Source organism: Miniopterus schreibersii, assembly GCF_964146895.1.
Source record: "Miniopterus schreibersii genome assembly, chromosome: 11".
In the NCBI taxonomy this organism is placed as follows: Eukaryota; Metazoa; Chordata; class Mammalia; order Chiroptera; family Miniopteridae; genus Miniopterus; species Miniopterus schreibersii.
The window spans coordinates 44,829,866-44,851,705 of NC_138111.1; the positions used below are offsets into that span (position 1 = coordinate 44,829,866).

General features: G+C 35.5%; 1 protein-coding gene across 4 annotated transcripts in view; it reads left to right on the forward strand.

The window, feature by feature from the left end:
- The window catches only part of JAK2 (Janus kinase 2), an 85,907-nt gene extending 70,523 nt beyond the window's left edge, over positions 1-15,384 (forward strand). For all 4 annotated transcript variants that reach the window (XM_081152384.1, XM_081152383.1, XM_081152382.1 and 1 more), the window contains 11 exons: positions 333-460; positions 1,475-1,613; positions 4,959-5,110; positions 5,257-5,407; positions 6,159-6,295; positions 8,223-8,412; positions 9,007-9,131; positions 9,301-9,473; positions 12,239-12,356; positions 14,107-14,220; positions 14,476-15,384. In XM_081152384.1, the coding sequence (XP_081008510.1) occupies positions 333-460; positions 1,475-1,613; positions 4,959-5,110; positions 5,257-5,407; positions 6,159-6,295; positions 8,223-8,412; positions 9,007-9,131; positions 9,301-9,473; positions 12,239-12,356; positions 14,107-14,220; positions 14,476-14,583 (1,535 nt within the window). In that variant the 3' untranslated portion in view covers positions 14,584-15,384. The remainder of the gene's footprint in view (positions 1-332; positions 461-1,474; positions 1,614-4,958; positions 5,111-5,256; positions 5,408-6,158; positions 6,296-8,222; positions 8,413-9,006; positions 9,132-9,300; positions 9,474-12,238; positions 12,357-14,106; positions 14,221-14,475) is intronic.
- Positions 15,385-21,840: the final 6,456 nt, after the last annotated feature.

Sequence of the window (21,840 nt, forward strand, 5' to 3'; positions counted from 1 at the left end):
ACATGTTACATATATTGTGTACGTATCATATATAACAACATCTAATATAATATGTATTGTTATTTACTATATATTACTATATGTAATACATAATTATGTATATTATATATATAATTGTTTAGATTCCTACCTCTTGCTGTTGTGAATAAACTAACCCCCCCAAATGGTATATAGCTGTTTAGCTTTCTTTAAATTTGTGAATTTTATGTAGTTTAACCTCTTTTCCTATAATACCTACATATAACTATAAATATATTTATAAAAGTTTAAAATTATATATATTTTTTATTGTATGTATAGTTGAGCCTTATCATTATTATATTTTAATGCAGATATTCTGGTTCAGGAGTTTGTGAAATTTGGATCACTAGATACATATTTGAAAAAGAATAAAAATTCTATAAATATATTATGGAAACTTGAAGTGGCTAAACAATTGGCATGGGCCATGCATTTTCTAGTAAGTAATTAGTATATTCCTTTTTTCTTTTAATCTTCACCCAAGGATATATTTTATTGACCTTACAGAGGGAGAGAAAGAAAAACATTGATGTGAGAGAGAAACATTGATTGGTTGCCTCCCATATGTGCCTGACTGGGGATCGAACCTGCAACCTAGGTATGTGCCCTGACTGAGAATCGAACATACAGCCTTTTGGTGTATGGGACAATGCTCCAACCAACTGAGCCACCCAGCCAGGACAGTATATTCTTTTATCAGGAATTTGTTTTATCTTATGAAGCAATGTAGAAAGGATCTTGACCTGGAACAAGAAATAAATCTGTAAATAGATGCAGAGTTATTTAAAATAATCTGTGTTATCTTACAAAAGGTATTATTTTAGGCATATAGTTATGTATGTAAAATCACTTTTAAAAGAAATAGTTTTATCATTTTACAAGTCTCTTAGAACTGATGAACAGACAGTCTGTAGTTTGTGTCACTTGGGTTTAGAGAATTTAACCAAAAATCATGCAGAAACATATTGTGCTAACTATGGATAGCAGAAAACTCCTTAGAATATACCTGTTGTGGTGTTTGTGGGCAATTAGAAATTATGTCTAATAAGAAAGCAGTATTGCTGGAGAAGCAGAATACCAGAGGGCCAGCCAGTGATCAGAGCCCTCAGAGTACACGTATATTCTGTTGCTGAAAAGTGGTATTTCTGTCAGCTACCTCCTAGAAATAGATACTAAAATCTCAACTTTAAAAAGTAAAGTGGCATTGGGGTAGTTTTAATGTACTTGTTTTATCCTGGGTATAGATTATTCTGTCATTTAAAATGTAAAACAGGAAGCACGATGTTGCCATAAAATTTCCTTTTATTATCTCAAAGCATACCTCCAAATTAATATTTACTCATTAATACTATCTTATTTTTCTTCTTTAAATCCATTTTGGGGCTTAAGACATATTAAGTGCTCATATATTTGTAGATTGATGTTTGAATGTATGTATATTTTATTCTAATAGGAAGAAAAAAACCTTATTCATGGGAATGTATGTGCCAAAAATATTCTACTTATCAGAGAAGAAGACAGGAAGACAGGAAATCCTCCTTTCATCAAACTTAGTGATCCTGGCATTAGTGTTACAGTTTTGCCAAAGGACAGTAAGTTCTTCAGGGATCATATTTAACTTTATGAAGCTTTACTTGGAGGGTTGCATAAAAAAAACATTAATTTTTCTTAAACCGTATTATTACATATTCTTGATTAATAATAAAATGTATCTACCATTTTTAGCAATCTGAATTAAGTTATAGTTGCACACTAGTCTCTGCCCGTTTGTCCTTATGTTACTAGGGACTGTCAGCTGATGATCACTGGTGCTAGCTAATTCAATGTCCGCAGGAATCCTCAAATTTGGGTGTGGTAAAAAAAATTATATTTGGTGCAAAATAGCTTAACTGTGATACAGCACTGCTGTGAAAACAGCAGGGCTGTGAGGTGACCCAGGGGCCAGGCCCCTCTCTGGCTAGACAGCACTGTGCTGCTCCTTGATGGTCTGTTCTGCTTTGTGCCATCTGCTCTGGTCTGCACTGGTCTGCTCTGCGCTCTCTGCTGAGAAGTCAGGGAAATGCAGTTTTCAGTATTTGTAGGAAATGTAAAGTGTGCTTTCAGAACCAGAGGGGAGCTGGCTTGTATAGACAGAAGTTTCCACCCCTGGTCCCTGATTGGTCTGTCCAAGTGCAAAAGAAGGCTCCAAAGCTTCACAGTTTGATTGGTCCAAAAGGCACTGTCCTGATTGGTCAGAATAGAGCCTCTCTGATTGGTTACAGCTGTGCAACTTTAATTGGATGGGGAAAACCTTAGTCTTGTTGGTTGAAATAGGATTTCAGGAACTCTTTTATAAGGGCTGGCTCAGGTGGCAGAAACACATGCAGGCAGGCAGCTTAGTGTAGGCTTCTTCCTAAAGTGCAGTTTGCATGAGAGGCCCTTGTATAAAAATGGCTGCTAGTCTCTGATTTTTTGTGTGTTTTTTATTTTTTAATTTGAGCCCAGTTAGCCACCAGAGAGCCCTTCTTAGTAGGCATCTTCTTTATTAGGGTTCGCAGGACTGTAAGACAATTTTTAAAAACAGTTTTAATACCTAATTATGTATGGAAGGTCATATTTTATCCATTTTTATTTATTTTTCTTCTTATTTAGAGACTATGAAAATATGCAAAAATCTTGGCTCTATTTCTGAATATTTCCTTAGAATAGGTCCCAAAATGTAATTACTGGATCAATGGATGGGAACATTTTTAAGGTTCTCAATACAAGTCATCAGGGAGCTCTCTGAAAAAGGGGTACTCAATGACCTCAGAGGACTTTTGAGTATTGGAGAACTCTTAATTTAATAAATGAATATCATATTTCGTTGCATTGCTTTGCTGTTCTGTGATTATTCATGACACTGAAGAGTTTTTCATAAGTTTATTGTATATTTGTTTTTTCTGCACTGTTTCTTCACATCTTTTGTTCATTTTCCTCTGTGGGTCTTAGTGAACTTTTTATTTATCCCTGTGCATTCTTCATGGAATAATATTAACCTTGCTCATTTTGTGTCAAATTCTTTACAATTCTGATTTACCTTTTAATTTTTTTAACATTAATATTGTTTAAATATGAAAATTTATTGATAATTTTCTATATTCACCTACATGTTTTTTCTAGATACTTTATGTCCTTTGTTTACATGTTATGCTCATTGAACTGGTGTTTATTTTGATGTTGTGAAATGTATCTAAATTGACATTTTTTTGGAGGACTTAAGCCAGTTTTACTCTCTGTCTCTTGGTATTAACATTTCGTTTCTTTGTCATCTACTGCATTCCTCTAAATACTGGGATGTGCTTTAGATGTGTACTTCTCATACCTTTGTTAGTTGACTTTTGTTTTATTTATCATTTTATCCATAATTTTTAAAAACAGTTTTCATTCCTAATTATGTATGGAATGACAGATTTTATCCATTTTTGAAGTGAAATTTTCTAATATCATTCTTTGAGCCACAAGTAAATTTTCTAAATTTTTCTTCCTTTAGTCACTAAATAAAAATTTGAGGAGATATGTTTATGAGTTTGAGATCTTACTTAGTTTAATTATTCAGCTAATTCTGACTTTTAAAAGCTTTATTTTTAAAAATAACCTTTCTTTTGTGTTTTTAACCTATTTAACACATTTAGTTAAATTGAAAATTTCGGTCAAATAGTTGAGAGGAGTTATTTTGGTCTAAATAATGTAATTGTATTTCATTATCTTAGCTATTTTCTCTAATTGAATGTTCTAAATTTAGAATTAAAATTGACTAACTTTTGTGCATTGATGCATGGTATCCTGGTTGAGCCAATAGTACTTAAACTTGATGGCTTATCTGACAGTGAAGACAGATTATAAGGCGGAAAATGTTATAGAATCTTGACCTGGTACTTAGTGAAATTTTACCCTTTGGAATGGGAGGTGAAGAAAGAAAACGTATTCATATGGTGAAGGGCAAAGGCACATGCACTCTTTGAATATACCAAAAAATGCAGCAGATTATCCTTCATTCTTTTCTGTCATCCATCCATCCATCCATCCATCCATCCATCCATCCATCCATCCATCCATCCATGCCAGAACACCAGAAGGTGAAGTTAAAGTGCTCTTTTCTGAATCCTTTTTTTTTTTGAAATTTCATGATCTGAGCAGTACCTACATATATTGATTCTGTATCCAGAATATCTTGGTGTAATTTAGTTATCATCTGCTTATTGGTCCTTATTTTTTCATCCAAAGAATAGAACTACCACTGCTTTTTAAAACAGATTAGAATGGTGCTAACTTTGCTTTTACTGCTTACACATTGTAAAGAGATTAAAAAAAGACACAAAAAACATTAAGAGACAATTTTAGGACAAATTTTATGAATAAAAGTGTTTTTGAATGCAGAATTAATAGAAAGGGGTAGAGAGACACTATGATTTCATGCAATGATTTTCAACCTTTTTCCTCTCATGGCACACATAAACTAATTACTGAAATTCTGTGGCACACCAAAAATATATTTTTTTGCCTAGCTGACCAAAAAAAGGTGTAATTTTGATGCATTCACACTGGACAGCTGTTGTTGTGTTGCTTGTTGTTATTTTTTTATTTGGCAATCTAAGGGGTCAGTGCCCCTGACTGAATAGTCAGGTGTTACATGTTTTAAAAATTCTCGTGGCACACCAGTTGAAAATCAGATTTAATAGAAAGAAGTTTAGCTGATCCAGGATTTATTGTAGAGGATTCTAATTCTCTTAGTGCTACTAATAAATTGCGTGACTTTGTGCAAATTATTCAGTTTTTATGGATCTCAGTCGTGTCACTGTTAAGATGAGATATTGAATTAGATGGTGATGCAAATCAGTTTGAAAATTATTTGCATATGAAAGAATTACTTACTTTTGAGAACTATTTAACCAGACTATGTTCCTATCATTTAAAAGTTCTTCAGGAGAGAATACCATGGGTACCGCCTGAATGCATTGAAAATCCTAAAAATTTAAACTTGGCAACAGACAAATGGAGTTTTGGTACCACTTTGTGGGAAATCTGCAGTGGAGGAGATAAGCCTCTGAGTGCTTTGGATTCTCAAAGAGTAAGTTTGTATAGACTGTGGAGTTGGATTAATTCTGTGATCCTTGATGTTTTTTCACATGATTTTATATGCTTTAGCCCATCTAATGTTAAAAAAAAGGTTGATAAGGCATTATGCAATTCTCGGTGTTTGGTTCTTTATTTTAGAAGCTACAGTTTTATGAAGATAGGCACCAGCTTCCTGCACCAAAGTGGACAGAATTAGCCAATCTTATTAATAATTGTATGGATTATGAGCCAGATTTTAGACCTTCTTTCAGAGCCATCATACGAGATCTTAATAGTTTGTTTACTCCAGGTATGTATTGATGGAGCAATCTTCTTGATTCTCCAGCTATTTCTATTTTTGTTGTACTTAACAAATCTTTACTAATTTTTTAATCCCTTCCATTTAGTTCTTTGATGTCTTTTAGAATTTCTTCATTTCTTATGGTCATATGACTTTCCTACTTTATACATATTCTAGGCTCCTTGATTGAGCGATCATTCCATTTTTTAAAAAAGCTTTTTCCCCTTCAGTTGCCCAGTCTTAGTCTGCCACCTGAGGTGTAGTATACTACAAAAATTTATTTGCCTTACTTGAGTTTTTAAAAACAATTCATTGTTGTTTTCAAAAACTAGTTTTCATACATTTTATAACTGATTTTCTAAACTTGAGGCAGATTTGTTTTTGCTCTCTCCTTTACAATGTGTAGCTAAGTGTGCATGTGTCTGGCCCACAGGCATTTCCTGTTCTAGTACTATTTGCTAATTTCACAGCAAAAGTCAGAATATGTTCTTACTTTATAAATATAAAAACTACCAATTTTATAAAGTAATTATTTATCCTTTTCAAAAATCTTTCTTGAAAACTTGTCAGATTATGGATAATAATCGAAGGTGCCATTAATATAATCTAAACTATCAGTGTTACCCTGTATTAATTTGTATTAGTTTGTATTTAGTATTTCTAACTCATTCCAATTATTTTGGTCAGCTTGGATACATATTAATTTAACCCAGAGAATATATTTTCTAGCTATTGGTGGTAATATTCTTTACTTTTGCAGATTATGAACTATTAACAGAGAATGACATGTTACCAAATATGAGGATAGGTGCCCTAGGGTTTTCTGGGGCTTTTGAAGACCGAGACCCTACTCAGTTTGAAGAGAGACACTTGAAATTTCTGCAGCAACTTGGCAAGGTAAGATAACAGAAGGTTTTTTTTGTTTTTGTTTTTAAATATATTTTCATTGATTTCAGAGAGAGGAAGGGAGAGGGAGAGAGAGAGTTGAAACATCAATGATGAGAGAGTCGTCATTGATCGGCTGAGAGCCCGCAACCCAGGCATGTGCCTTCACCGGGAATCGAACCGTGATCTCCTGTATCCTAGGTCGATGCTCAACCGCAGAGCCATGCCCGGGAGGGCAACAGAAGTTTTTTAAATAGTTAAATTATAATCATAGAACATTTTATTTAGGAAAAGAAGGCTTTAGAGATTCTCTAAGGTTCACATTTCACAAAACTTTAAGGAGTGTTTGTAAAAAAAAGATTTAGTTGTCAGATGTTGGAGAAGTGCTGTGTTAAACAGCTATCTTTAAGAAGAACTTTTCAGAACCTTTAACATGTAATGTGCATTGAACATCTTAAAAAATTAGCCAATATTTCCCCAGTTGATTTGGCCATGGCACTCTTTCTTGGTAGAGGGCACTTTATTTATGAAATAGAGAAAGGGACAGTTAAATTAACTCTTCTTCTTCTTCTTCTTTTTTTAATCCTTATCTGAGGACATGTTTGTTGATTTTAGAGACAGGAAGGGGGCAGAGAGAGAGAGAAACATTGATGTGAGACATATGGATCGGTTGCCTCTCATACTCGTCCCAACTGGGGACCAAACCCGAAACGTAGGTATGTATCCTGACTGGGAATGGAACCTGCCACCTTTTGGTGTACAGGACACTCCAATCGACTGAGCCTCACCAACCAGGGCTAAATTAAACCTTTCTACTCACCTCCTTTTTTAGTTATTTCAGGGAGAAATAATCTGATTGTTCAGAGTCTAGATATTGACTGGACTGTGTTCACTCACATGGGCCTCTCCAAAGGACCACCTCACAACATGGCAGCTAAGAGCAAACACCCAAGGTGGAAGCCATGGTCCTTTTATACCCTAATCTCAGGAGTGACATCTCATCACTTGCTGCATGGCCTGTGTAATTAGAGATTTAACTTTGAGTTTGTATGTTGTCTAAGGTTTTTTTTAATTGACTTCAAATATAAAACTGAAAATATAGTCACTTAGAATCTTGTAGCTACAGGACTATGTTGTTTTTATCCTTTAAGAACGCATTAATGTCCAAAATATACTACTTTGATTTAACACCCCAAGCTTAATTGTAAATGCTATATATCAACTTATCAACTCTGTATAGATAATAAATCTTAAATTAAAAAAGAAGAGATTTAACAATTCACCTTGAAAAAAAAGTAGAAACATCCCCATAGACTAAAAATTTATGTTCTTGAGCAAATAAGTCAGACTGTGTATTAGTCTGCCCAGGCTGCCATAACAAAATACCATAGACTTGGTGGCTTAAACATCAGCTATGTATTTCTCATAGTTCTAAAGGCTGGAAAGTTCAAAATCAAGATTCTGGCAGGGTTTGGTTGCTGGTGAGGGCTTTCTTCTTGTCTCTCATATGGCCACCTTCTGCTGTGTCCTTCCATGGGAGAGCACTCTGGTGTCTCTTCCTCTTCTTATAAAGGCACCGGCCCTATCAGGATAAGATCTCACCCTTATGACCTCATTTATCCTTTATTGTCTCTTCACAGGCCCTGTCTCCAAATACACTCATATTGGAGATTAGGGCTTGTCATGTGAATTTTGGGGAGATATACATATTCAGTTAATAATAGACCCTCTCTCCATCCAGCTCACTGACAGTGATATCAAAGGGTGTATAAGTTTACTACCCACCTGTTGAAATACTTCTTTTTTGTTCTGAAAGTTACCTAATGTAAGTTTAGGGATGTGCATTAATTCTGGTTGTTGTAGTTGCTTATGTTGTTAGAATCTGTTAGTACTTGTGTATAAACTTGAGATTTCTATCCTAATGTGTTGTGTTGTTTAGGGTAATTTTGGGAGTGTCGAGATGTGCCGGTATGATCCTCTACAAGACAACACTGGGGAGGTGGTGGCTGTGAAAAAACTCCAGCACAGTACTGAAGAGCACCTCAGAGACTTTGAAAGGGAAATCGAAATCCTTAAATCCCTGCAGCATGACAACATTGTAAAGTACAAGGGAGTGTGCTATAGTGCTGGTATGTTGCCTATTAAAACCTATTTTGAACTCAAGCTATATTGTTGGCATCCTGAGTAATAGAACCATATACTGTCTCAAGATGTGGATTTGTAATATTCCAGTGCCCAGAGAGAGAAGAGGGGAGACTCTGCTTGGTTTCGGTGGGCTGTAACTGCCGCAAATCTTTGGCTAGTTGGTTAATCATTCTCTTCACTGAAAATGGTGGTTATCACTCTTGCTTATGCTTATCAAGTGAATATCATTTTCAGAGAAAGAAATTGCCTTTGCTCCCATTTTCTTTAAAAATATTACATTTTAAATTAGATCCTTTTTGTTCACTACAAGAGAGGAGAAAGGAAATTTTCTCATCAGCTTATTTTGGTTTGCATAAAGGGTTACAGAAGACTAAAACAACTATTTTCAAAGTTTTTTAAAACTTTTGATTCAAAAATCCTGTGTTCTTTACTATATCACTTTTAATTTTAATCAAATTCAGTCATCTTAGACTCAGATTTTATATTTCTTTAAGTCATTTATGTATGGTTGTTTTTTAATATCTCATCAGTAAGATATGGCAAAGTATAACGTTATGTTCCCATCTGTATTTTAAAAGGCCGGCGTAATCTAAGATTAATTATGGAATATTTACCATATGGAAGTTTACGAGACTATCTCCAAAAGCATAAAGAACGAATAGATCATAAAAAACTTCTGCAGTATACATCTCAAATATGCAAGGTACCTAAAATTCTGGCTGTTTGTTATAGATGAAGTGAGCATGTTGATATAATTGTTAAGAAATTCTCTAGATTTTCTTTGATAATTAAGGGAAGATATATAGGCAAGACCATTTAAACTGTTTATGTCTACAAAACCAGCTGAAAGAAAAATGTTTTTTTATCCATAGGGTATGGAGTATCTTGGTACAAAAAGGTATATCCACAGGGACCTGGCAACAAGGAATATATTGGTGGAGAATGAAAACAGAGTTAAAATTGGAGATTTTGGGTTAACCAAAGTCTTGCCACAAGACAAAGAATACTACAAAGTGAAAGAACCTGGTGAAAGTCCCATATTCTGGTGAGTATATTTTAGTACAATAAAGTGAAATTTTAGAGCATAAACTTCAGACTTTATTTTTGGTATTATTAATAGTTTGTCATTTATATATTTATAATAATAACAAAATTTTATCATATACTTACATTGGGCTTAAACACATTTCATGGATTATCTCATTTAATCCTTATAACAGTGCTTGGAGAGTATGTCTTAGTCTCTCATTTTAAGCATGAGGGCACTGAATTGTACACAGGGTAAGTAGCTTGCTCAAGGTCAAGGGTTTTTTCGACCCCACATATTATATCAAGTGAAACCATAGGGTATTTGCCCTTCTCTGTCCAACTCACTTTACTTAGCATGATACCCTAGAGGCAGAATAGGTGAAAGCGAATAAGCAGTACAGACTCCCAGGTGTAAAAGCAGTTACGGGCATAAGGCATGGCACAGGAATATAGTCAGTGGCATCATCATAACTTTGTATGGTGACAGATGGTACTAGATTTATCACAGTGAACGCTTAATAATGTATGTAAATGCTGAACAGCTACGTTGTACACCTGAAACATATAATATTGTATGTCAACTATACTTTAATAAAAAGAAAAGAAATAAAGTAATAGTTAATTACTTTTAAAATGTTTGCTGGATAGACCACAGGAAGAGCCTTCCATGAGGAGAACAGCAAGAACCAGAGGGTCAGGGCTGGCAAGTGAATGGCTTAATTACAGAGCAGACGAGAGTATCGGGGCTAGAATGGTAATGAGCCCTGTCCCCCATGGTAATGAGGCCAGACTTTATTTAGTACACAGTGTGTAGGTGAGAGACAGAAGCTTTATCCATGGGAATAACACCATGAGATTCATAGTTTTAGGAATATGAATTTACTCTTTCTTTTCTCCATCTCTACTTTTGGTGGAGAACAGCAGTTCTCAAAGTATGAGGACCTCTAGTACCCCTTTAGGGAGTCTTTGTTATCAAAAGTTATTTTCATAATAACACTAAGATGTTATTTGCCTTTTTCACTCTCATTTTTTCATGAATAGTGGCATTTTCCATAGGCTATAATCTTATAGTCTCTATTAAACCAAACATTAAACTATAAATGTAAAACAGTGCTACTCTTCTCACAAAAGTATTCTAGTTTGGAAAATAGTTATTTTTCATAAAAATTATTTGTTAACATATACTGGGTTTATTGTTATTTATTATTGTGGTTTTTTAATCCTTACCTGAGGATATGTTTCTATTGATTTTTTTTTAGAGAGAGAGGAAGTGAGAGAAAGAGAGAGAAACATCAATGTGAGAGAAACATCAATCGGTTGCCTCCCGTGTGTGCCCTACCAGAGAGGGTTTATTGTTATTTTTAATGAATTAATAAATACTTTAACATTTCCTTAGTTTTACTATTTAATATGGTAAGTATTGGTAGAAATAACCCACGTAAACAAAAGCTTTTTGGCAACTTCAGTAAATTTTAAGAGTGTATAGGGGGACTTTGACCTAATGGTTGGAGGGAACATTGTATTAAGGAGAAGTTAACAGCAGGGAGAGGCTAGTTAGGCAACTTTTGCAGGAATCTGGGCCATTGGTTTTTAAACCCTTTGTGTATATATACCCACTGAAAGAATTATGAAAAACTATATCCTGTCTCACATATTTTTAAACTGATAGCTAAACTTTTTCTTTGTAAATTTAAATAGTTGTAAATAATATATTTTCTAAAGTTCTTTCTTTTATATGTTAACCCTTTGCGGTCATATTAAATGTGGACATGGGTGTTGTACTGGTCGGAATTAATTTCCATTGAAAGAGCAGTGATACATAACATGCAAGATTATGAAGGATAAACAAGAGAAATTATGAACTGATTCATGAATGAATAGAGTTAAGATTCGTACAGTTCCTTGCTGTGGTGGCTGAGAGCAGACATACGACCGGAACGGTAAAAAAGCTTTGGTGGCTGAGAGTAGACAAACGACCACAAAGGATTAATAGCTTCAAGTCTTGCTCCAGTTTAGAAGCCATTTTTTTCCTCTGTGATACTTATGCGTATTGATTTAAAGCTTAACTTGCAAAGAGCAGCTTATTTTTCAGTTTTTAGAAGGTACTTTGCAGTTAACCCTGGTGTTTTCTGTAAAGACAAAAATGATTTTGGGGGGATTTTAGTTATCTTTGTGTGTTGGGGGTTCCCAATACCACCCTCAGGTTTGATATTCACTAGAAGGATTCATAGCACTCAGCGTACAGTCAGATTCGTAGCGATGATTCCTTACAGGGAAAGGACACAAAGCGAAATCAGCAAAGGGAAAGGAGTCTAGGGCAAAGCTGGAAGAAACCAAGCACAATCTTCCCAGGGTCCTCTTGCAGTAAAGTCATGTGGGACATACTTCATTTTCCTATCAGTAAATTGTGACAACACAGTGCTCAAGGTTTTTATTGGAACTGAACATGTAGGTACTTTCTGCCTGGTATGTCCCAAATTTCCAGACTCCTAGAGGGAAAGGAGGTGTTCAGCACAAACTGTATTGTTTGCAGAAACATTTTAGTCACAGTGAGCCACTCTCATCATTTAGGGAATTGTTGAAACCCTTCTGATATCTAAGTTCCAGGTACTGGTCAAATGTCAACATTGCTAGCAGGCCTTTTTGAGGATGGCAGCCTCCAGGCTGCTATGTTAACTCTTTCCTGTACACCTTGCTTTTTCAAAAATCCAGTGGTTTGCAGGTAAAATCAAGAGTTAGCACATAAGTAACTATCTTTTAAATGCTTTTCCTATATCACAGGTATGCTCCAGAATCACTGACAGAGAGCAGGTTTTCTGTGGCCTCAGATGTTTGGAGCTTTGGAGTGGTTCTGTATGAACTTTTCACCTATATTGAGAAGAGTAAAAGTCCACCAGCGGTCAGTGTGTTTTTTATTTACTTTCAACTTTTTTTTAACATGAGAAAATCTTTTTCCAAACAATAATAGTAAACTTAAGGCTCATTTTAGAGCCTCTTATTGCTTATTTGTAAGACAACATTCAATAAAATAACCCTAAACTTATTCATTAAATAAACTTGAATTTTTAAAAGGGGATGGGTGGGTAGAGTACTCCTTACTGTATTCTTTTAATATTATTCTTAGTAAATCTGATAAACTCATTCATTCTAGGAATTATTGCAAAAGTTAAAATCAATCTGAGGGATATTTTTTCCATTGCTTTTTAGAGTGGAAGGGGGAAGAGAGAGAGAGAGGAGAGAGTGAGAGAGAGAGAGAGAGAGAGAGAGAGAGAGAGACATCAATGTGAGAGAGACACATCGATTGGTTGCCTCATGCACATGCCCCAGGTGGGGCTGGGGATCGAGCTTGCACTCGAGGCACGTGCCCGTAGCCGGAACTGAACTCGGGACCCTTCAGTCTATGGGCTGATGCTCTACCCATTGAGCCAGATCGGCTAGGGCTAGAATTTTTTTTAATATAGAAAAGTATGAAAAAAATCATCTCTAACTCAGCTATTCAGAAGTAACTACTTTGTACTGTGGTATGTTTTCTTCCAGGCTTCTTTTAATTTTATATGTAAAAGTGAAATTTTATTAAAATATTTTTTTATAAAGTACAGCTGTCTTGTTTTTTCACTAAGTATTAGAGCATAGATATTTTTCTATATTAGTAAATATTTACTGCAAATATGGCTTCTAACTTTTGGGTAGCATTTAATAATAAGGATATAATTTCTAAACAATTTCCATTTTTCAGTCTTTTAAGTAACACCCCAAAGAACATAGTGAGCATCCTTATATATAAATATTTAACTCTGGTTGTCACCTTAGAATAAAAGTTTAATACTAGATGAAAGGTTATGAACTCTTTTAAAGATTTTTAATTTTTTCAAAGTGCTTTCCAGAAAAGCTGTACCAGATTACACTCTCAATAGCGGTGCACCGGGTGTGTGTATATCGTCATTTGACAGTATTGACCATTATGTTTTTATACAGTTTTGCCAAATTGGTAGGAGAAAAGTTTGTATCTATTTGACCTTAATTTGCATTTTTCCTGTTAGTGTGCCTGGACACACTTATTGGGTGTTTGGTGTAAATTTTCTCCTCGAGTGCTTTGCCCAGTTTTATATCGGTAATTTTTCTTACCAGTTTATAAGAGCTCTCTATATATCAATAAATGATGTGTTGTAAATATTTTTCTAGCTCACAGTTCAGACTTTTGTGAATTTTTAACATTTAAACGTTTTCTTCTGTTCATGCATTTACGCTTAAACATTCATCCCGCATTTTCTTTTTATCATGTCCTCTTTTACATAAAAGTTTCTATTTCAGCTGAAACGTAACATGACATGTTAAAACAATAACAACCAAAAAAATGTGAATGTGTTTTTAGTTCGCTTGTTTTGGGCCCTTCTCAGGGAATTCGTGTTGAGTATATTACAGTATGGGAACGACATGATAGAGGTTCCGCATTTAACAGACTTTTCCAAAGTATCACTGAAAAGGAAGTTTCCGATCCTTAAAATAGTCTGTTTTTAAAAGGTTTCAAACATGTAAGAAAACATACATATACAGAATTTTCCCCATTTATTGGAAGAAGTTGGGAAAGAATTCTGCTTCAAATTAAATGCACCCCAAAAATCTCATTGAAACGTGTGATTGTGTTTCAGGAATTCATGCGTATGATTGGCAACGACAAACAAGGGCAGATGATTGTGTTCCACTTGATAGAGCTCCTGAAGAACAACGGGCGGCTACCCAGACCCGATGGCTGCCCGGACGAGGTGACACAATTATGTTTAATCCACAGCACTCATGCAATTTCTTGCTCTTTTAAAACAAGGACTTTTTGAAATTTATGAAATTTAATTGATGAGCTTTTAGATAAGTAGCATAATCATATGACTGTGGATTTAGGCATAGCCACGACAGGTACCTGTATGGGAGACCTGAGTGGGAGTTTCAAATTCATGTCTTCTGCCAATTAAAAAATAGCACTTTGTGTTCATTGTAATTTTGGTTTATTTTCTCTTTTACAGATTTATGTGATCATGACAGAATGCTGGAATAATAATGTAAATCAGCGCCCCTCTTTCAGACACCTAGCTCTTCGAGTTGATCAAATAAGGGACAACATGGCTGGATGAAAGACTTGAACTTCACTCTGAGACCAAAATAAAGTTAGAGAGCAAAGTTTTGTACTTCACATTGCTGTGGACTATTATTACATAGGTCATTATTATGTATATCATGATGCTAGCCACAAAGATGTGGAAAGATCTGCTCAAAACTTTCAAAGTTTAGGGAGTTTTTCTTTACAAGGACACCAGTAAAAGAAATTGATGGAAAGTCCTTAGGAAAGAATTTTGTAAAAAGTTTCATGAACGTAATCAGTTAACATCACCCTTCTTTGGCAAAAGAAGAAAAAGACTTTTTTTTAACTCAGAATTTTGAGAGATGAAAAAATTGTAATATAAATTTTGCAGTGTTAAGGATGCACAGAATATGTTTGTACAGTTTTTACCACAGTGAATGTATAATAATACCTTGGCATCTTGTGTGTTGTTTTACACAAGGGTTGGTGTTAATTGTGTTTTCTAATTTTCCCATAGTTGATCTACAATAACTTCATTATACAAACAAATTAAGATGCCCAGATAATTGAACAAGCACCTTTGTGTTCTCATTCATCTGTATTACTTGCCAGCAACCTAAGCAGGTGTACACGTCTTGCTTGTCATTCTATGTACTGTAAATATTTTCCATAGAAAAGGGAACAAATGTTTAGTTTTATTTGTATAGGAAATCTCCCTTACCCTAAAGAATACATTTTGAAATGGAACAAGTTTACAAATCTGTAACAATCTATTTTCTTATTTGTCTCCCTTGTATCTGTTTGTGATGAGTATGTTTTTTTAAAAATAGAACTATCTCTAAGTTTTTTCTAAGACTATGGTAAATAGTTTTCTTTTAAAGTTTTGAGATTACAAATGCAAGAATATTGTTATCCCTTGAGCTGTTGGCTGCCAATAAGATTCTTCAGTCCCTGGGACCTATGATCATGCATTAAATTCAAGTGTAAGCCATAAGATACATTGTTTTTAAATGTATACACCTATTAAGATTCATAGTGTAGGTTAGAATTCTTTTTTTCAGAAGAATGTATGTTAGGGATTTTGGAAATCTCTATTGAAGTCACAGAATGAATTTTCTCTTATTAGAGAATCTTAAATACAAGGAGGAAATGAGAGTCAACTGATGAAAAAGTATGCTTGTTATTTTATTCTAGAATGCCAGTAGAAAATTCATAATACTCCTTTAAGAAAAATGAGAGTATACGTATTTTCAATGAAGTATGAAGTGTTGGTTGTTGTCTTTGTCATTTGTTTTAGTGCTATTCCATTTTAGACACCATACCTAATATGTGGCAGGGCTCGTTGTGTTGTTTATGCAAAGTTTAAAATACTTAGTATTTTGGTTAAAAAGGAAATAGTTTCTTATTCTAGTTGCAGTGGGATATGCTATTTTTTTAAACTTGTACTTACGACTTTTGATTATTTTTCTGAATGTTTTTTGGAGCTAGTTTTAAAGTACAAATTATATAAGAAAAAAATGCTTCACATGTAAGGTTTGAGAGTTTTTTGGTTGGAAGGAAGGAAAGAGAAGAAATGCTTACGTGATCTTTAAAATATTTTAGTGGTTACCGAGTGCAAAAATCACCTAAAACGATAGCATATTAGATTTTAAAGGATTTCTAGTACGTATTTTGATGAAAGTTGAATATAATTTTTATTTAATTTGTAAAGACTCTTCAAGGATCTGTAAATACAGTATAATTAAAGATCTTCCGTTTTGCTACTTTTGAAGATAAAAGTAGCATACCATATGATGTGCTTGATTTCAGATTTTTGTACTAAAACTTAAGTACTGAAAGGTAGAATTTTAAAGGTCTGAAACATTTTGTTTTTAAAAACATGGATGTTAACTAGATTTTTTTAAAAAATGTTTTTAATGTTTGCTTTTAGTTTTAGAGAGAAAATACTATAAAAATATTCTTAAGTATTTAGAGTGGGATGACCACCTTATTGTAAAATATTAAGTTTTCAAGAGAATTATTATTCACTAAGGATTAGTGATATTTTAAATTTTGATTCTGCACAAGAAGCAGGTAATGATTGCTCCAGTTGGTGTCCAAATGTTTCTTCAAAGTAACATCCTTCAGAAATGAGGATGGAGATTTTCCTAGAATCCATAAATCGTCGGGAATATTAAGTTACACAGTCTTTACATGAATAATTCCTTATGTCCACGGCCACCTGCTTGGGGAAATGGTCACTTTTTCTTGTTATTTATATATATGCTGCCAGTACATGTAATTTGCTGTGGAGGAGTGCTTTCTTACAACCCAAGACTTCTGCTATAAAGTTAAGTGAAATTTTTGTCACAAACCATAACTGCTGACGTTTCAGTTTTATTGAAACAGTTTTATTATGGAGCAGACATTAGAAAATACCTACAGTTCTGCACCTGGGAGTCATTCCCTGTGGGGTGGCATTATGCAGTCAGTTTATGAAGACTGTGTTATTTTCTTCATTGTGCCTTTAGCAGGTTCCCACAAAATTGAAATATTGACATAATAAATATTCAGAAGTTTCTTTTTTTTGTATTGTCACCTAACCAAGGAAGTGGTGGTACACACACTGGGTTTAGGGATGTGCAGAGAAAGCCTTTTATAATAGTAAACTTACCTTTAGATTGTTTTTTTAAAGAAATGCTTCCTAAGACTGCTATGAACTGCAGTGTGCTCTTTATGAACATTACTGTATCCATTCTAGTTCTGGTATTTAAGTTATTTCTAATGAAAGTTTCTCTAGTTTTCCAGTATTACTTACTAAAGATCTTTCACTTTGCTATGTTAGAATAAACAATAATGATAAGTCAGCAGGATTACCCAAACAGAAGACTAGATTATATAAGATACACTTCATTTTTATTTAAGAAGAAAAATCAGAGTATGAACATCAGAAAATCTACTTTGCATTTACTCCCAGGTTTGGGTTGATTGTAATTAATTTCAGGGTAACTAACTGCTAAGTGTTTCATGATGCTGACAGTAACAGAGATTTCAGAATGACATTGAGAGAAAAGAATTTTAAAACTTTCACATTAGTCAAATTTATATAATATGCATATCATGTAGCCTTTAACTTTTCATGTAAATCAAATTCTTAGTAAAATGTACATAATATATACCTAAATACTAAAATATTTAATTTTAATTTTTACTTTGTCACCATATGTTGTTTATTAGGTTAAGGAATTAATTTCTGTTGTGCTCCTGCCAGATGGCATTGCTTAATCAGTGCAGGCCCAAAATATGGTTCATTCTTTTTTAGTCTTACAAATGTATAAAGAAAAGCCTTGTCTCCAACTGAAACACCAAACTCTATTAATATGGCTTTAAAACTGGTTAAGGATTTGTTTTGTGTGTTGATCTCGGCCTGTCAGTAGCTAATGCTGTGGTTAGGCTGGTCCTTGTGGTTCTGATTAGGACTGCAAGGAGCCTTTTAGCAATAACCATTGCTGTTGGGAGGGGGAGGGGGAGGGGAGGAGGGGGAGAGGGAGGGGAGGAGGGGAGGGAGAAAGGGGCGCTGGTTCTGCTTTCAGGTGTTGGGGCCTAGGGTTTCATGGGCTCACTCTATTGGAGAATTTAAAACGGAAGAGCAGGAATTTAAGGCATGGGAAGAGAAAACAACAAGTGGCCCAGATGATCATTTATTGAAATTAACCAAGATCTCTAAAACGGAGGAGCCTTAGTGGAGAGAGAGATGCCCTTGGTTCTAGTCCTGTGGCTGCAGTGTGCTTATTGGAGAGAGCCTTTGAAGGGGCTGCCTCAGCAGTCAAAGCTTGAGACAGACATTTGCGTTACAAAAAGGAGAAAACTCTACTGTCAGGGCTTACACTACATAATAAAGGAGAAAACCCAACTGTCAGCACTTACACTACATAATCATTCCATTATAAGGCCTTTCTATGCATAGCAGTAGCTTAACATCTTATTTTTGAACATAACTATAATGGATTTATAAAATGAGAGGGTTAAAAGAGCTCTAAGAATCCCTGTTCCAATTATCCATATACTTAGATTTTGTGAATAGTTTCAATCTTAGTAACTATAGTAGGAAGCGCTCCAGTAAATGATATTTATTGTGGTCAAGTAAGTCAGCTTTGAGTATTGTGAACAGACAGAAACATAGATTTTAGATCTGATCCTTGGTAAGTAACATTAATAAACAGCGCAGGGTAGTAAGGAAAAGATTGTGTTAAACAGAAAAACGTCCGCAGCCAAAAGCTTAAAGGGTTGATTCAGAGCTCCAACACGCATTCAGGAATGTGAGTGGACTTTTGTCCCACAACTATGTTACCTTAAAAAGGAGCCTGGCTCGTGTGGCTCAGGTGGTTGGAGTGTCACACAGTGCACCGAAAGAAGGTGCTGGGTTTGACTCCCAGTTGGGACACACCCAGGTTGCAGGTTCAATTCCCAGTCAGGGTGTGTGTGGGAGGCAGCCAATCTTTCTTTCTTGTATCGTTTCTCCCTTCCCCCTCATCAATAAAAATTAAAAGGCCTTTCAGAGTTAGAGGCAACAAGTGTTTCTTTGAGATCAGTAAGAATACCCATTTGGGACGCAATGATTCAGGCAGAAGCCCAAATAGTGTTTCAATTGGGAGACAAAGCAATGGGTACTTATGAGAAAGGGAAAGGGAACAATTACATTGCTAGAAGGAAGGCATTTCTAGTGGTGCAGATAACATGATGTTAATTTTAAACAACATTTTAAATTTAATTTGGTGTTCAGTGGTCAGCCCATTAGTCGTAATAACTGCTTTCTTGTTGTCTTTGTAAAGAATTCTTTGGGACACAATGTTTGCCTAAGCCCAGTCCAAAGGTTCTTTTGCCCTTTTTTAACATTCAAAAGATTTGAGGCATAAGACATGCAAGCCCGTTCCTCTGGCATGGCAGCTCCAGCTCCATTTAAAAGTGGCTTCATTTATATTATTGTTTACATTTTCCCCCTTTTGTCAAGATTTTCCCTTGAAAGCATCACTGATCAATTATTGGAAAGCAGTACTGATCAGTTATTAAAGCATCGTTGGTCCTCTTGTCAGGCGGCTCATTTTGGAATGTCACCCTATTGTCAGTCCCTCATAGCCAGGAAGGCTCATTTCCTGGTATGTTCTGTCCCATGTAGAAGGAAAGTGGTTTTTTAGGCGTCTTAAGCCACATCTGAGCAACAAGAGTGCCGGAGTAGAAAAGGCTTTTACCATCATGTTTCTTTAAAGACAGCTTTTGCAGTTCCTTGAGATTTCTCATATTAAGTCAACCTATGAGACCTTAGTGATCAACACAACACGCTGAGCAACCATTATCAGAGTGGTGTCTTTTTAACATCAAGCTATGTAGAACAAAGATTTATAACAGCAAAAGATTTTGTAATAAAAAAATGCTAAGTTCAATTTGAAGCATGGACCTGATCCAGAAGGCTGTATCTGAGGGCAATCAACCGAAGACTGTAAAGAACGGGGAGATGTAGGTAAGCACCACGCAGCACCTACCGGAGTGTTTATATTATTGTTGTCAGCTGTTAGTGTAGGTAGCTTGATATTAAGGAAGGAAGGAAGCAAAGGAGTCATTCATCGTTAAGCATGAGCAAATGGAATGGAAAGCACTGCTTGCTGCACCAGGAAGTTACAGCTTCACACACTCCCCAGGGAACCACTGGTCTGTTCCTCCCCCCCCACACACACAAATCACCGGGGGGGGGGGGGGGGGGGGGGGGGGGCACTAAAGAGGAAGGTGAGCACCTGCAGAAGTCAGAATGGCCCAGGAGGAGGTGCTTCTAGCAGGCATGCACAGTAGGAGCCAAATGCCACCATAGAGGCCTGTCAATCTTGCCTGGGGAAAGAAGGGACTGGTTGGGAGGTGGACCCATCAGAAGCCCGCTAAAGCTTGGGAAGTTGATTGGTTATTTTGAAAAAGCTCCTGGTCCTTCCCAACTCCGAGATACTACAATCCCAGGGAACAAAGAGATCTCTCTCACTGGGTGACCCTCGCTGGCCCCATTTGTTAGCAAGTTCTCTCAGTAGTAACCGTGCGGGTTTAACAGCCGCACCTGGGGCCTGCAGCAAACCGTGTGGGCTCCAAAGGACTAAGCTTTAATATGAAACGGAAACTTTGGGCATTGGCCTTTGTTTCGGCTTTGATGAAGACAAGGTGGGACTTTTTCCATGGCGGAGCAGATGGGACATTGGAGGCCCAGGGGCAGCCTTCTGTTTCCACCCAAATAAATCTTACCACCAGACCTCATCATCCCTTGTGGGTCCCTGAAAATGCTTTTTCTCACAACACTGCAAGAACCCCACTTCCACTGGCAATGGAACTATTAACTGGTTAACTATTTTCGCTTCTCTCTCTAGCCACTGTAATTTAATTTGGAATCTCTCAGAATTTTTCTCAGGATATTGTAAAGACAGCAAGTAGCTGAGAAGGCAAATTATCAGTTGTGGATGATTCAGACATCAGAACAAGTACTAAAAGCAAATGAAAGCGTGCAGTAGAAAGATTTGTTGATCAATTATCCTTTCAAGCACAGTTGTATACATAGATAAAAATAGGCATGCTTTTTACACACAAAAAGATAAGTGAGTAGTATTTTCAATGAAAAAATTTAGGATCTTTCAAATGTTTGGAATATATTAGATATATCATTTGCAAATATCTTTTCCCATTCTGTGTATTGCCATTTTACTTTGTCCCGTGTGTCCCTGTGTTGCACAACTTTTTAAAATTTTGATGTATTCCAATTTATTTTTACTTTTGGTATTGCTTCCAAGAATTCATTGCCAAAACCAATGTCATGAAGCTTTTCCCCCTATGTTTTCTTCTATTGTATAGTTTTAGCTCTTACGTGTAGGTCTTTGGTCCACATTTTGAGTTAATTTTTATATATAGTGTAAGGTAAGGGTTCAACTTTTTTTGCTTGTAGATTTCTAGTGTTTCTAGCACCATTTGTGGAAAAGAGTGTCCTTTCCCCTTTGAATGATCCTGGAGCACCCTCATCAAAAATCATTTGATCATATATGTGAGAGTTTATACCTGAGCTCTCTATTTTTTCCATTGGTCTATATGTTTGTCTTTAAGCCAGCACCATACTGTTTTGATTAGTGCAGCTTTCATAATCAGTTTTGAAACCAGGAAGTGTGAGACCTCCAACTTTGTCATACTGTTTCAAAAACATTTTTGGTTATTTGGTATCTCTTGAGATTCCATATGAATCTTAGGATGGGTTTTTCTATTTCTGCAAAAATGTCATTGGGATTTGCTAGGGATTACATTAAATTTGTAG